Here is a 17385-nt window from a genome sequence, read left to right on the forward strand (position 1 = left end):
TTCAATAGTAACTAGCAAAACCACAATCACATTTTTCAGTTTTCCAAAGTATTCTAGAACCAGCAAGAGCAGTAAATCCAACTAATGAAATGGCTCAAATTTTGGCAGATGTGGTGCCTTTTGAGCCACTTGACTTTTTTTAAAATCACACGTATGCAAAGGAAAATTTAAACTTGGCCATAAACCTACCTGTTTTATCTTTGAAATGCTTTCCTGTGAAGAGGCCTGTTTGTTTCTGCGAGGCTAGAGTTGTGCTAAGCATCCAGTGCTTACCTGGCTTTTCCTGCTGACCTTTCCCAGGATGCAAGCATAGTATACTTCCGTTTGCAGTCTGGCAATTGGGAGGCTACCACTTTTATACCTGGCAACATTAGCATCCTCGACCAGGCCAACATCCCCAGCATTGAAGCACTGACCACACTCGATCAGCTCCGCTGGGCAGGCCACGTCGTTCGCAGGCCAGACATGAGACTCCCAAAGCAAGCGCTCTACTCTGAACTCCTTCTCGGCAAACAAGCCAAAGGTGGGCAGAGGAAATGTTACAGGAGCACCCTCAAAGCCGCCTTGGAAAAAGTGCAATATCCTCACCGGCACCTGGGAATCCCTGGCCCAAGACCGCTCAAAGTGGAGGAGAAGCATCCGGGAAGGTGCTGAACACCTCGAGTCTCTTCACCGGGAGCACGCAGAAGCCAAGCACAAACAGTGGAAGGAGCGCACGACAAACCAAGCCCCCACCCACCCATCCCTTCAACCACCATCAGTCCCACCTGTGACAGAGACTGTAGGTCCCGCATTTGTTTGTTGCCTGAGAACTCGCGTGTGGAAGCAAGTCATCCTCGACTCCAGGGGACTGCTGAAGGAGGAGGCCTGGCAAAATCTCATTCTTGGCAAATCTTGCTTTCTGTTCCTGCAACAATTTAAATGCTTGAGAATTTCTGACTTTTGCAGTGAAGATTTCAGTAATATAATTAGGCTGCAAAGTGAACTAGCAGGCAGTGTTTGGTCTACTAATTGGGTCCTACTTCAGTCCTTTGGGGCATTCTGTGTAGCAGTTATGATGGAACATTTGGAAATAGACGTGTGAATGCACTGATTTGTTTTTACTACTCAGTTGAGTTATGAATCATAGAATGATACAGTGCAGGTCCCATACGGCCCATCGTGTCTGTGCCAGCTCTTTTGAAAGAGCTATCCAATTAGTCCACACCCCTGTCCTTTATCCATAGCCATACACATTTGTCCACTTTGAGTTTGATCCGATTACCTTTTGTAAGTTGCTATTGAATCTGCTTCAGGCAGTGCATTCCAGTCGTCATAAATCGGTGCATTTATTTTTTTTTAAACTTCTCGTCTCTGGTTCTTTTGCCAATTACCTTAAATTAAGTTTGTTCTAAGGTTACAAGTCACAGAATGAAAACTGTACCAGACATGATCTCCTGACTTTACTTCAGCATGAATCTTGCTGCTCTTCTGGCCAGTTCCCTGACCTAGTGTTGCTCAGTCTTAGTGCCTAGTCCATTCAAACTGTCCCCAAGCCCAGAAAAGAAAGAGATTTGCATTTGTATAGTGCCTTTCACGAACACCGGACGCCCCAGCCAATTAAGTACTTTTGAAGTGCAGTCACTATTATAATGTAGGAAACGCAGCAGCCAATTTGCGCACAGCAAGCTCCCACAAACGCCAATGTGATGATGACCAGATAATCTGTTTTTGATGTTGATTGAGGGATAAATATTGTCCAGGACACTGAGGAGAACTCTCCTGTTTCTCTGAAATAGTGCCATGGGATCTTTTACATCCACCCGAGAGGGTAGACGGGGCCTCGGTTTAATGTCTCATCCGAAAGATGGCACCTCCGACAGTGTAGCACTCCATTAGTACTGCACTGGGAGTGTCGGCCTAGATTTTTTTTTTTTAATGCTCAATTTTCTGGAGTGGGACAACCTTCTGATTCTGAGGAGAGGGTGCTACCAACTGAGCCAGAGCTGAAGGCAATAATAATTGGCAGCCCACAACAGTAGTCCTACAAATATTTATATGTGCATAATTATCTGGAACGGAAGCAGCAACTAAAAAGACTACACAGCCCTACTCCCAACTCCTAGAAAAAAGCTCGATAATGTGACCATCAGGTTTGAAACGTTGGCGGGTGAGAGCAAAAGGGGAGGAAAACGACAAAGTATGCAAGAAGCCTGCAGAGTATTAGATATACAGAAAAAATGAGAGGACGTGCATTTACACAGAGCCTTTAGTGTCATTATTGCATTGTCGAGAAGAGTAGTCACTCGTTTTGTTGGCAACAATTTGCGCAACAGGGACCCAAAATACCAATGAGGTGAATGACCAGTTAATCTGTTTTGGTGGTCGTTGAGGACTAAATGATATCCCTTGCTTCTCGATTAATGGCCTGCGATCGCTTGCCATCTGGCCGAATAGGCAGGCTGGACCTCAATTTAACGTCTCCTCCAAAGGATGGTATAGCTGTAATCCCTCGATGCTGTAATGCAGTGTCAGTCTAGATTATGTGCTCAAATCCCTGGAGTTTGGTTTGGATCCAAGACCTTCTGACTCGGGCTACCACTGAGCCAAGCTGACTCTTGAGGCAAGAGACAAAGTTAAGAGGCAAAATTAAAAAGGATATTGGGAATGCTGAGAGAGAGCATGAAAAATTCTTGGCTAGTAAAATTAAGGAAAACCCAAAGATGTTCTATAAATTAAGAGCACGAGGGTAACTAAAAGGGTAGAGCCTATTGGAAACTATGAGGGCAATGTTTGTGTGGAGGCGGAAGATGTTGGTATGGTTCTTAAATACTTTGCAACTGTTTTCACAAAGGAAAGGGGCAATGCAGATACCGCTATCGAGGAGGAGTGTGATATTCTGGATGAAATAAACATCGTGAGAGAGGAAGTATTAAGGGGTTTAGCAGCTTTGAAAGTAGGTAAGTTCCCAGGACTGGATGAAATGCATCCCAGGCTATTGAGCAAAGTAAAAGAGGAAGTAGCAGCGGCCTTGACCATCATTTTCCAGTCCTCTTTAGATTTGGGCATGGTGCTGGAGGACTGCTAATGTAGTACCCTTGTTTAAGAAGGGAGAAAGGGGATAGGTCATGTAATTACAGGCCTGTCAGCCTAACCTCAGTGGTGGGAAAATTATTGGAAAAAATTCTGAAAGACAGGATAAATCTACATTTGGAAAGGCAGTCAGCATGGATTTAACGGCCGAACGTGTTTGAGGAGGTAACCAAGAGAGTCGATGAGGATAGTGCATACGATGTAGTGTATATGGACTTTAGCAAAGCTTTTGAATAAGGTCCCACATGGTAGATTGGTCACGAAGGTTAAAGCCCATGGGATCCAAGGCAAAGTGGCAAGTTGGATCCAAAATTGGCTGAGGTAGGAAGCAAAGGGTAATGATTGATGGATGTTTCCAGTGGGTTCCGCAGGGTCCCTTGCTTTTTGTGGTATATATCAATGATTTAGATTTGAATACAACGAGGTATGATTAAGGAGTTTACAGGTGACACTAAAATTGGCTGTGTGGTTGATAATGAAGAGGAAAGTCATGGACTGCTGGAGAATATCAATGAACTGGTCAGGTGGGCAGAGCAGTGGCAAATGGAATTTAATTGAGAGAAGTGTGATATGATTCACTTGGGGAGGGCTAATAAGGAAAGGGTATACACATTAAGCGGTAGGCCACTTAATAGTGTAGATGAACAAAGGGACATTGGAGTGCTTATCCCTGAAAGTAACAAGGCAGGTGGTTAAGAAGGCATACAGAATGCTTGCCTTTATTGGCCGAGGCATAGAATAAAAGAGCAGGGAGGTTATGCTTAAATTGTATAATACTCTGGTTAGGTCACAGCTGGAGTACTGCATGCAGTTCTGGCCGCTGTTATAGGAATGACATGATTGCACTAGAGAGGGTGCAGAGGAGATTTACTAGGATACTGCCTGAATGGAGAATCTTAGTAATGAGGACAGATTGGATAGGCTGGGTTTGTTCTCATTGGAACAGAGGGGACCTCATTGAAGTGTACAAAATGTTGAGGGGCTTGGATATAGTGGATAGCAAGGGCCTATTTCCATTGGTAGAGGGGTCTATTACGAGGGGGCATAGTTTTAAGATGGTCGGTGGAAGTTTGAGGGGGGGCTTCTTCACGCAGGGTTGTGGGGGTCTGGCACTCGCTGCCTGGAAGGGTGGTGGATGCAGAAACCTTCGCCACATTTAAAAGGTGGTTGAATGGGCACAAAGTAACCTGCAGGCTTATGGACCTAGAGCTGGTAATTGGGATTAGACTGGATGACCTTTTGTTGGACGGCGCAGATACGATGGTAAGTACTGCAGGGAATCTAATATGGCCAGGGTGATCGCCTGGATCGGTCGGAGAGGAATTTTCCCAGATTTTTTTCCTCAGTTGGCCTGGGTCTTTTCTGGTTCTTGCCCCTCCCCTGGAGATCACATGGCTCCGGTTGGGGTGGAGTGTAGAATGTTTCAGTGTAAGGGGTGTTGCAGTTGTGTGGGGCGGACTGGTTGGGCTGGGTGCTCTTTACCTTTCTGTCATTGTTCATAGGTTTATATGTAACCTTCAGGGCTGCTGACCGAGGGCCGTGCTGCTCTGTTGGCCGGTGTGGACGCGATGGGCCGAAATGGCCTCCTGCGCTGTAAATTTCTATGTTTCTAAATACTGATGGGCATCTAGAACAGAGGGGACAGACAAGGAGCGACAAAGGGAGCAAGAGTGATGAGTTAGAGAAAAATTTGACAGTCCGAGATAAAACAAAAGTGAGGTATATCTGGAACGGGAGAGAGAGCGACGCACATAGTCAAAGAGAGACAAAATAATTGGCTAATGTGACAGAAATGGTGACAGTTACAGGAAGCGAGACCTTTGCGTCTAGTTTTTACCCATGAGCAGTGGTGCAGGAGATCAACTATATTAAATAATACATTGTGTGATTCATGGTATAACAGTTCAGCTATAAATCTCCAGTCAAAAGTGGAGCTGCTTGCTGATGATTGCTGTGTGTTCAGTTTCATTTGCATTTTCTGATAATGAAGCAGTCCATGCCTGCATGCAGTAAGATCTGGACAACATCTAGGCTTAGGTTGTCGAGTAATATTTGCGCCACACAAGTGTCTGGCAATCTTGTATGAGAGCAGAACCACCTCCCCATGACATTCAATGGCATTATCATTGCTGAGACCCTATCAACGTCCTGGGGGGGTCACCTTTGACCAGAAACTGAACTTGACCAACCACGCACGTCATAGCTACCAGAGCAGGTCAGAGGCTGGGTATTCTGCGACAGGTGGCTCACCTCCCCAAAGTACCTCTGTAACATAGCAGTGCACTTGATTGACCCCCTACCCCCACTGACTTAAACATCCACTCCCCTCACCATTGGCATATCGTGGCTGCAGTGTGTACTATCTACAAGATGCAAAGCAACTCACCAAGGCTTCTTCGGCAGCACCTCCCAAACCCACAACCTCTGCTCCCTAGAAGGACAAGGGCAGCAGGTGCATGGGAACATAATCATCTCCAAGTCGCACACCATCCTGACAGATCTATGTCACCATTCCTCCATTGCCGCTGGGTGGGTCAAACTCTCCGCCCAACAGCACTGTGGGAGTACCCTCACCGCACGGGCTGCAGCGGTTCAAGAAGGCAGCCCATCAACACGCTCTTGAGCAATTAGGGATGGGGTATAAATGACGGCTTTGCCTACAACAGCCACATCCCGAAAATGAATTTTTAGAAATGTGTGGGCCTTGGTGAGGACAAAATCTGCATCATTTGTTGGTCCCCTCTGAAGAATGGCCACTTTGGTAAGGTAGTGGAGGGTGCTGGTGTTCACGGAATTAACCCCAGCACAAAGTTGGTGCTTCTGGTTGGTAGCAGTGAAATTGGAAGTATGTGGGTCAATGTACCCGCTAATTTTTTTTTGGGTGCACGGCCCATTCAAATTACCGCACATACGCAGTTTTTCCATTATAATACCGTTGAGCGGCCTGCGCGGGAGCTGAAGATCGCAGTACAGCCACGCTGCTTAAAGGGAATATTAATGTGGATACTGGTGTACGTGCAGAATATTCTACACACTGAATTTCTCAATTTTAAACATACAGCTAAAGTCTTGCATTCTATCTTTTCTATAGCTATCAGTCCATGAAGTATGAAATGTAATTGAAACAAAGGTTTCCCTTTCTGTTCCTCCAAAGCGTCCACACAAAGCTTCAGCTGAAGAAATGACAAAGTACCACAGTGATGACTACATCAAGTTCCTGCGATCCATTCGTCCAGACAACATGTCTGAATACAGCAAGCAGATGCAAAGATGTATGTTACCCTTTATTCGTCTCGTTTAGCTTTAGGATTTTGCATTGAGATGGAGTGCAGAAGTGCTGTAAATGAGCATGTTAATTTACTCAACCATGGTGTTTTGCTGCCCATTTCATGTGTAAGAATGCAGTACGTGTAGCTTTTGGTCTACTGGGTTTTGCACGGGCTACTTACCAAAGAGGAGACCAATGCAAAGGAGGACAATTCAGCAATTTCAAGAGATCTTGTACACCCTTGTACCTGTGTAGTGCCTTTTCTATGTCCCACATTGTGCCTAATATGAAATAGCCACTGATCCTTTTTTTTTATCTTGGTCAGACTTCACTTTCTTGACAAATTTGCAGGCTATCAAGATGTGCTTCTGCATTTTGTCCCGTCAAATCCTTATTTGCATGTGGAGGTCACGACTTAATCATCCTAACCGTTCAATGCTTTTCTGGGGGGGGAATGTGAATGCAGGGTTGTTGCACATGCAGTACAACAGTTTTAAAAAAAATAAAAGACGTATCTTTTCAACAAACTTCAACCTTTTTTGTATTTTAGTTGTATGCAGTGGACAAATCATCTCAAAGGACTTGGAAAGGAAGAGTAGTGAAAACGCTAATGCTTCCAGCACTAAGTTAGAAAGCATTTTACCTCCTTTAGTTTGGCATTTTGCAGAATGATCATTCATGTTGCCAAAAGATTTTCCCCCTCCTGAAGGCACTAGCTCTTGGGACATGGTTCCATTCCTCGGTTTAATTTTTGAGCCTTGAAAACGAGTGTGAACCCCCCACAAGTAGTGAAATTGACTGGCTAGTGATGGGGATCAGGGAATTCCCCCCCCCCCCCCCCGCCCCCAAACCACTTTTATTCTATTTCTTCCTCTCCGCTCTAACCAGGGGTGCTCTGCAACGTTCCCTTTTAAGCTGCATGGCCGCGCAGCAGTCCGGGGGTCCCGTGCAACCGGCTTTTAAATCGAGAAACCACACGTGGCGGTGTTTTGAATGGGCTGCGCAGCTTGCTCATGGGACCATGTGACCTCCACACACACATTACAGGGAACGTCGGTCCTCAACGTTGGTGTCAGCTGTGGCTCAGTGGGTAGCACACTCGCCTCGGAGTCCGAAGGTTGTGGATTCAAGCCCCATTCCACGAACTTGAGCACATAAATCTAGGCTGACATTCCAGTGCAGTGCTGAGGGAGCGCTCCACTGTCGAAGGTGCCGTCTTTCAGATGAGACGTTAAATCGAGGCCCTGTCTGCGCTCTCAAGTGGACGTGGCACTATTTCGAAGACGAGCAGGGGAGTTATTCCCGGTGACCTGCCCAATATTTATCCCTCAATCAACATAAAAAGATTGTGGCCGTTATCAAATGGCTGTTTGTGGGAGCTTGCTGTGCACAAATTGGCTGCCGCGTTTCCCACATTACAACTGTGACTACACTCCAAAAGTATTTCATTGGCTGTAAAGCGCTTTGAGATGTCCGGTGGTTGTGAAAGGCACTATATAAGTGCAAGTCTTTTTTTTTCCCCCCTCAAACCAATTGCATTATCTCAAATGCTGCACTGGCTGAGATCGCCTAACTCCGCACAGTCCAAGCATCAAATATGCTGCTTGTTCTTGTCCATCTGACTTGGTGCTGCGCCAAGCTATGTCTTTGCCCATTGGAGAGTGGCTGGCATTTGGTCTGCTTGAGTTATCTGTAGTAAAATCTGTACGGATGGAGACTCGAGAGCTGGAAGCGATACAGATTGCTGACGAGTTCTGACGGGAGGAAAGAGGCATAGGACATACTAATAAGAATAACAGGAAACTGGTTGCAATTCAGTGGGCATGTCTTTGGGAGGATATTTTGTCCACATAAAATATTTTATTTGTCACTTGGCAATAATGTAATTTTTTGCGATCACTCTTTTATTCTAAAACTTGTGTTTTCTGTTAGTTAACGTGGGAGAAGACTGCCCTGTGTTTGATGGGCTGTTTGAATTCTGCCAGCTCTCAACTGGAGGTTCAGTTGGTAAGTGATGCAACATAGGATTTACAGCACAGAAACAGACCATTCAACCAAATTGGTCCACACAAACCTCCTCCAGCCTACTTCATCTCGCCCTATCGACAGATCCATCTATTTGTTTCTCCCTCATGTACTGATCTAGTTTCCCCTTAAATACACCGATGCTGTTTGCCTCAGCTACTCCCTGTGGTCACAAGTTCCACATTCTAACCACTCACTGGGTAAAGAGGTTTCTCCTGAATTTCCTATTGGATTTATTAGTGATTATCTTGTATTTATGGCCCCTAGTTTTGGACTTCCCCACAAGTGGAAATTGCCTCTGTCTACCCTTCAAAATTTGTATGTCTTCTATTGGGACATGTTTTCTAGAGAAAAGCGCCCCAGCCTGTTCGGTCTTTCTTGCTGGTTATAACCTCTCAGTTCTGGTATCAGCCTTGTAAATCTTATTTTGCTCCTATATCCTTTTTGTAATATGGAGACCAGCACTGTGCACAATACTCCCAAGTGTGGTCCAACCCAGCTTCTATACAAGTTTAACGTAACTTCTCTGCTTTAAAATTCCATTCCTGTATAAATGAGCCCCAGTGTGTTGTTTGCATTTGTCATTGCCTGTTTTCCAGAAGTTCCTTAAGGCATTAATTTTCAACTATTGCTCATCCAATTTTTTATACAGTATTTTAATTTAGTAAAATATTGAATAGCAAATTGATTTCATTGGATAGCAGTGGGGAAACTGAACGTTTTTGTTTTCCTCTGCCATTTTCCCCCATACCTGTCCTGAAGAGATTGCCTCCTTGTTCCATAGGTGCCAAGGGGCATTATTTATGTGGGAGATTCCTCCGATTGTTAGCAGGCTATTCGCCTATAGTGGGAAATCTAAGCTGATCTCAACCCTCACCACATTCCAACATGACAGCACTTACGACAGCGGTCACTCCATAGCGATCGGAGCAGGAACCTGGGCTTAATGGTTCAGCATCCTCTCCCTGTTCTCTTCACCCCACACCACGGCTAATTGTAGTATCCATACTGATAACCCAGCTGATTTAGGCTGATTCAACACAGCCCAGAGATTGAACCTGGAATCATCCTTCTCACCATCTCTCTCTTGGTTCTGACTTGCTGGTGTACGTGAATATTATAAATACAAATGCCCCGGCTTAGAGAGTTTTCACAGTTGAAGCCCCTTGGTGACGTGCCAATATTATCTTTGAAACCCTATATTGCAATTAACCTGTACCTTTTTAATATTTGGCAGGGAAGAATGTAGGGGTATGGTAGCATTGTGGTTGTGTTACTGGAGGCCTGCACTAATGATCCTGGGTCAAGAGTTCAAACCCCACCACGGCAGCTATGGAATTTAAATTCAATTACTTAAATAAATCTGGAATTAAAAAGCTATTATCAGTAATGGTGATCATGGAACTGCCGGATTGTTGTAAAAACCCATCCGGTTCACTAATGTCCTTTTTAGGGAAGGAAATCTGCCGTCCTTATCCAGTCTGGCCTATATGTGACTCCAGCCCCACCGCATTGTGGTTGACTCTTAACTGCCCTCTGAAATGGCCCAGCAAACCGCTCAGTTGTAGTAAAGTCAACACTGAGGGAGTACCTTCATCACGGGGACTGCAGCAGTTCAAGAAGGCGGCTCACCACCACCTTCTGAAGGGCAATTAGGGATGGGCAATAAATGCTGGCTGGCTGGCCAGCAACACCCACATCCCATGAACAAATATATTTTTTTACATGTAGTAACCATTTGTTTTTAATCTTCAAGCTGGTTTAATACATTGCGTCAAAACAAAGTAAAACTCCTGTCGCTACCTTTTTTGAGGTGTGTTTCCCAGGTGTATGAAATGTAGAATGAATGCAAGTTGCTACTTTCCACAGCTGGAGCTGTCAAACTGAACAAGCAGCAAACAGACATTGCCGTCAACTGGGCCGGTGGACTTCACCACGCAAAGAAATCGGAAGCATCTGGCTTTTGTTACGTGAATGACATTGTCTTGGCTATTCTCGAATTACTGAAGTAAGCATATAGCTTATTAACCCTGTACGGGTACAGCAGGCAATTGGGAAAGCAAATGGTATGTTAGCCTTTATTACAAACAAGATTTGAGTACAAGATAAAGCAGTCTTGCAGCAATTATATAGGGCCTTGGTGAGACCACACCTGGAGTATTGTACACAGTTTTATCGGAGATACAGATTTTTGAGCGATAAGGGAGTAAAGGGTTATGGGGAGCGGGCAGGGAAGTGGAGCTGAGCCCAGGTTCAGATCAGCCATGACCTTATTGAATGGCGGAGCAGGCTCAAGGGGCCAAATGGCTTACTCCTATTATATTTTGGTCTCCTTATCTAAGGAAGGATATACTTGCCATAGAGGGAGTGCAGCGAAGGTTCCCTAGACTAATTCCTAGGATGGGGGATTGTCCTATGAGGGGAGATTGCGTAGACGAGGCCTATGTTCCCTAGAGTTTGGCAGAATGAGCGGTGATCACATTGAAATGTATAAAATTCTAAAGAGGCTTGAAGAGGTAGATGATGGGAGGATGTTTTCCCTGGCTGGAGAATCTAGAACCAGCGGGCATAGTCTCAGAATAAGGGGTTGGCCACTTAGGACTGAGATGAAAAATGTCCTCTCTCTCTCCTCTTTCCCCCCCCCCCCCCCCCCGCCCCCTTCTCCCCTCTCCTTATCCCTGCTTTCTCCTCTCTCCTCTTCTTTCTTCCCCCCCCCCCCCCCCCCCCTAGATGTCACCTAAGGCAGTGATTATTGGTAGTTTATTTAACCTAATGGACATCACAACTGTTCTTGAAACCTGTGCTTGCTTAACATCCGCGCATTTGCACTTCTTGCCATTGGTGACTGGATAATCAAGGAGGGGAAATCTGGCTTCTAGCCCCATGTATATTAGCAGTCAAGATTTGTCCATTCCCTCCGCTGCCCTAGCTGAAAGCTGCTAACTAAGCATTGTTTCAGGGTGTTCAGATTATTGTTTGGCTAGCTGGGACTTTGACCATTTAGCTCCAGATAACCCAGCAAGCCAATGGGTGGGGGCAGACCTGATAGACAAGCGACAAACTGAATGAATGTTGAAAATTAAAACCCATGTCCAGGAGGGGGACTTAGCTTTTTGTGGCGGGGGGAGGGAATTCAAAACTTAATTTTTTTCCACTCCTCGCATGAGGCTGTGACTGGGTCATTCCACAAGCTTTCTACTTCATGGCTAGAGACTATCTTTGGCAGAGTATTCAAGTGCTGAGAAATTGCTGCCAAGCTTGATCCCTCCTGCTTTCAACCAAAATCCAGATGTATGAACTTTCCAGCAGGAGTACCTGGATTGTGATCAAGTGTGGTAACTGGCTGAATGCTGTCCCAATTCCCAAGATCCGTTAATTCAGCACATACTCTGAATTGACCCTGGGTAATGGACCCTGACTGGGTCAGAAGGTTGTGGGTTCAAGTCCTGCTCCAGAGACTGGAGCACAAAAATCTAGGCTAACACTCCAGTGGAGTGCTGCTGTGTTGGAGGTGCTGTCTTTCAGATGAGGTGTTAAACAGAGGCCCCTTCTGCTCTCTCGGGCGAATGTAAAAGATCCCATGGTACTATTTTGAAGAGCAGGGGCGTTATCCCTGGTGTCCTGGCCAATATTTATCCCTCAATCAACATCACTAACACAGATTATCTGGTCATTATCACATTGCTGTTTGTGGGAGCTTACTGTGCGCAATTGACTGTTGCGTTTCCCACATTACAACAGTGACGACACTCCAAAAAGTACTTCATTGGCTGTAAAGGGCATTGGGATGTATGGCGGTTGTGAAAGGTGCTATATAAATGCAAGTCTTTCTTTTTCTTTTCTTTCTCTTTGCAATCTATATGGCACAGATCGGCCATGATCTTATTGAATGGCAGAGCAGGCTCGAGAGGCCAAATGGCAGACTCCTGTTTCTTATGTTCTTAGTTGTATAGTGGCTCTACCAACTGAGCCATCTCGACACTGAGCTAGTTTTTAATATCCTTATTGAGCCATAGTTTCAAATCAAATCAATTTTAACTTTTTTCTGCCTTTAAGGTACCATCAGAGAGTGCTGTACATCGATATTGATATTCACCATGGTGATGGTGTTGAAGAGGCTTTTTATACAACAGATAGAGTGATGACGGTTTCATTCCATAAATATGGTGAATATTTCCCCGGTACAGGAGATCTCCGGGTAAGAGGAAGTATATTTCACAGCATTCTTTTTTATGCTGGGCGGGAAAATACAATTCTGAGGAGCGATCCGAGATTTTGAATCTATTTGCATTGCAACAGAGAAGGACATGTTGTGGTTTTTCAAACTATGAAGGGCTTTGATGGGTCAATAACAAACTACCATTTCCTCTTGTTGGAGAATTGTCACTGAGGAGAAAAAGGAAGCATTTGGAAAAAGTTCAGGCTAACAATACTTAGAATCATGAATATTCAAAATGTAGTTGGGATTATAAGGGCGCGAAGAGGAGATAGTCTCAAAGGAAAGACTTTGGCTGCAGCAACTCCTCCCCATACTTATGGCAGCACTTCCCAAATCTGTGACCTCTACCATTGAGAAGGACAAGAGCAGCAATGTTAGTGGAAATCATCCCCAGTTGGACATTTACTGCCATTCCTTCATTGCTGCTGGGTCAAAATCTTGTACTTTCCTATCAAACACTATTGTGGGGGCACCATCACCACAAGTACTGCAGTGCCACCACCATCTCAGGGCTACTAGAGACAACAGTAAATGCAGCCAAGCCAGCATTGCACCTGTCCTGAGAATAAATGCAAAATAGAGAGGCTTTTAAGGGTAGGACAACATGGAAATACGGGAGTCTAAATTGGTGGATGTAGGTACAGCAAAGATAGTCTTTATAAATTGTGGTGGAAGTCAGATTGCAAGTGTGCTTGAGGATATGGAACGATTGTTTGAGATGTAGGAAGGTAACTGGTTTTGCAAATCAATAGCAAATTCGAGGTGGATACGTCGCCGTGCCCTGATAGCCGGCTCCCTAGGCTATTGAGAAGTCAAGGCGATAGCAGAGGCTGTAATTCTTAATTGCAAATTGTGCTGTGGGACTGGAGAGCTGCCAATGTAATGGATAAACCAAGTAACTATAGATCAGTTAGTCTGATGTAAGTTGTGGACAAGCTCTTGGGAATCCATAATTTGAGATAAAGTTAATGAGCGTTTAAGATGTAGGAGTTAATCAAGGATGGGAATTGCAGATTTGTTAAAGGCAAGTTGTTTCGACAATGTTTGTTTCCTTTTGAAGTGGATAGATAAAGGGAATGTCGTAAGGAGTGCATACCGATTTTCAGAGGTCATTTGATAGTGTTGAGGCTTCTTGGAATAATTCAGTTGTATTTCTTATTAATTCTTGGGATGTGGGCGTTGCTGACAAGGCCGGCATTTAATGCCCGTCCCTGGTTGCTCTTGACAAGGGGGTGATGGGCCACCTTGAAACATTGCAGTCTGTGTGGTGAAGGTACTCGCTAAGACATATAGCAGCTTGTATATAAACTCGGCTGACAGAAGAGAGTTTTGGTAAATGAGTGTTGCTCTTATTGGAGAAGGGTTGGCATGGTATACTGCAGAGAGGTCTGTGGTGGGTCGCTTTAGTTCTCTATACAGTCTCCCCACCACTTATAGCGGGTGCGTTTAGTATTGACTCGATTTCCCACTAAGTGGTGGACAAAGTTTGTTTCCTTTTGAGGTGGATAAAAGGAATGTTTTATGTGTAGTGCATACTGATTTTTCAGAAGTCATATTGGGAATTCTGAACTTAAATAAAGGAGATACAGACACCTGGGTTTAGTGGGTGTATGCACAAAGTACATAGATCAGTCGAACACAAATTTAAATAAAAACATAAGCTTGTTCATGCCGTTAAATACTGATTTTGGTGTTTGCGATAACTTTTCAGATTTTGAGTTAATATTAGTATTTATACCTAGTTGGCAGTGCAAACGGGGACATTAATAAACAATTGATATCTGTGACTTCCAAGGAACGTGTGGCATTATCTGATCCATCCATTCATGTCGAAATGCCTGTTGGGCAGTTATTGTGCACTGCATGCAAATCACAGTACAGGATTCAATGAGTAAATACATTCTCTCTCCTCCCCAAGTGATATTGGCACTAAATGTTAGGATATTTTAGAGGATTTTAAATGACAAAGAAATCTGTCTTCAGAGTTAATTTATTCTTTTCCACCCATAACTTTAATGACCAGCGTCATTAAACATTGGGTACAAAGAATCAAGTAATAAAGGTAAACTTACTTTGACGAGGTACAAGGAGCTTATTAAATTGTTTAACGGTATGGTTAACATGTTTCAAGTGGCACCGTTGTAATTGATTTCTATGGTGATGGAAAATGGTTATTGTTAATGTCCGGAATACACGGTTGCCCGCCATAAGTGTGGGCGGTACAGGTGGTGGGGACTTTTTTTAATTATAAATATATTATTTATTCATATGCATATGAAGTGGCCTTGGCAGCAGGGAGCACAATGTCAAACTTAACTGACAAAGTGATGGGTTTGACCAACGGCAAGGAGGACGGACAAGCTTTCAGGAAGGTGCAAACAGTATTGGAAGATGCAATTTAATGAGCATGTAATATTTCAATAGAAAGATGTGGAAGGATGTGAATGAACCCAATGGTTCCTCGATGGCACCTCCTAACCCCGTGACTTCTACCGCCTGCAAGGACAAGGGCAGCAGGTGCATGGGAATACCATCACCTCCCAAGTCGCACCCCATCCTGACTTGGAAATGTATTGCTGTTTCCCCGTCGTCGCTGGGTCAACATCCTGGAACTCTCTCCCTAACAGCTCTGTGGGAGCACCTTCACCACACGGACTGCAGAGTGGTTCAAGGCGGCGGCTCACCACCACCTTCTCGAGGGGCAGTTAGGGATGGGCAATAAATGCCGGCCTTGCCGGCGGCGCCCACATCCCAGGAACTAATTTTTTTTTTTAAACATAATTCCCTGAAAGTGAATGTAGGTTCATAAAAGCCATAAAGCATTTTGGATTTTATAAATAGGGGTCTAGAGTTCCAGAGTGAAGAAGTAATACATTTTTACAAAACTTTGGTTAGGCAACATTGCATCTTTGTTACTATGCACTTTTTTAAATACATTTTTTCGCATACACTAATAGAAAGCACATCATGGAGAAATGCATCTTTAATTATACGTTGTATTTTTGTGAATCTGATTTGAGCTTTTTTGGTGCACAGGATATAGGTGCAGGCAAAGGCAAGTACTATGCTGTAAATTTCCCATTGAGAGATGGAATCGACGACGAATCTTACGAAGCCATATTCAAACCTGTAAGTGTTTTCTTTGCTCGCTAGTAGGTTCCAAGTGCAATTCTCCCAAAGCTAATTTGTAGTACGGCAGGAGGGTATGTGTGGCCACCGCTTGCTCTAGCTGTATAAAGTACAGGAATGAAGTTTTACATTTCTTTTGGCTTTGGGGTGTTCCTTTTAGAAAGCAGGGTACTGAAATTGCATGATCAGCCATGATCATATCGAATGATGGTACAGGCTCAAAGGCTGAATGTCCTACTCCTGCACATATTTTCTATGTTTCTAATGTGGAACATTTTATTGCATGTTGTTATAAGCTAAGTTATACGTACTGATTGTTTGCTGGCAAGTTGTGTGGGACTTTGAGTACAACATTGTAAAACCCTTTCTCTTCCTCACTAGATTATATGCAAGGTAATGGAGATGTACCAGCCCAGCGCCATTGCACTGCAGTGTGGTGCTGATTCTTTGTCTGGGGATAGACTGGGTTGTTTTAACCTTACTATTAAAGGTACAGTAATCAATTTATAGCATACATACATGCATCTGCATGAATGCATGAGCTCACTAAGGTGATGTTTTAATTCATATATTTTTCCATTTGTTAGGAAAGGGAACTTGTTAGGAATATAAAAACTCTGTAAATTAATTATTTTGCACCCCTCCTCCCCCAGATATTTTCTTCTCCCTCCTTCAGGTACTCTCACTCATCCTGGAGCAGTACCCCAGCATGTCAGTGGTCCTCTAATATCTCACTCAAATGACCATCCTTCCTGAACTGCGTGGCACCCCAGATAATGTATTTGCATAAGATATCACAACAGTCCACTTGTGTAATAGCTTGCAGAAAGAGTAACGTTTCTTGTATAATCCTGCAATTTTGCCTTCTGATTTCTCCTCTGAAAGCAGCAAGTCATGTTGGAGTACATTTGAATGACGTAACATGCCTTGCACACCTAGTCTTTACAGTGAATATCAGTTGTCGGGGCTAATTGCAACTGATCTTAAATCCTGTACTCGCCTGATGTAAATGGGTTTCGCTGGGACTGGCCTGGTTCTGCTGTATACGTGCCCAGTAACTGCTTTCCTGGGATTAGGTGGCTCCAGAGCAGTCTTTTAAGTGGGTCTGGAACACTGATTTTCACTGAAATCAATGCTGCTGCAGTTTGCGTGCAGGCAGCCGCCATAATCTATATCACCAAACCAGCTGGAGACCGGAAGGGAGACCTGAAATGGCAGTCTCCATCAGGATGAACTATATTTGCTTGTATAAGTATTCAGTATAGTTTGTGTGTTTTCTGTAGAGAAATGGCGTAGTTTACACACAAAGCTCTTCCCGAGCATTCTTTCCTCTCCCAAGATTTAGCTCATTCTCCCAAGACGTATAGCTTCTGTGCATTTGAAGTCCATCATACCAGCGATTATTGAATTGAATCTTGAAAGGAAGTTTCGTAGCATAACTGGCAGGATTTTCTCATCACATGATGAGTCTTGGAACTATGAAGCGTGCAGTTTTATAGAAAACTCTGGTTCTTGTCCTTTTTTAAAACAGGCCATGCCAAGTGTGTTGAATTTGTGAAGACTTTTAATTTGCCTTTACTGATGCTGGGAGGTGGCGGATATACAATTCGCAATGTGGCTCGATGCTGGACGTTTGAGACATCTGTAGCTTTGGACTCTGAGATTCCAAACG

General features: G+C 44.2%; 1 protein-coding gene across 1 annotated transcript in view; it reads left to right on the forward strand.

The window, feature by feature from the left end:
• hdac1 (histone deacetylase 1) overlaps positions 1–17385 on the forward strand; it is a 53306-nt gene that overhangs the window by 22229 nt on the left and 13692 nt on the right. The window contains exons 3-9 of the mRNA XM_070898869.1: positions 6227–6344; positions 8273–8347; positions 10235–10373; positions 12422–12563; positions 15621–15713; positions 16095–16203; positions 17245–17385. Of these exons, the coding sequence (XP_070754970.1) occupies positions 6227–6344; positions 8273–8347; positions 10235–10373; positions 12422–12563; positions 15621–15713; positions 16095–16203; positions 17245–17385 (817 nt within the window). The remainder of the gene's footprint in view (positions 1–6226; positions 6345–8272; positions 8348–10234; positions 10374–12421; positions 12564–15620; positions 15714–16094; positions 16204–17244) is intronic.

Source organism: Pristiophorus japonicus, chromosome 14 (genome assembly GCF_044704955.1).
Source record: "Pristiophorus japonicus isolate sPriJap1 chromosome 14, sPriJap1.hap1, whole genome shotgun sequence".
NCBI lineage: Eukaryota > Metazoa > Chordata > Chondrichthyes > Pristiophoridae > Pristiophorus > Pristiophorus japonicus.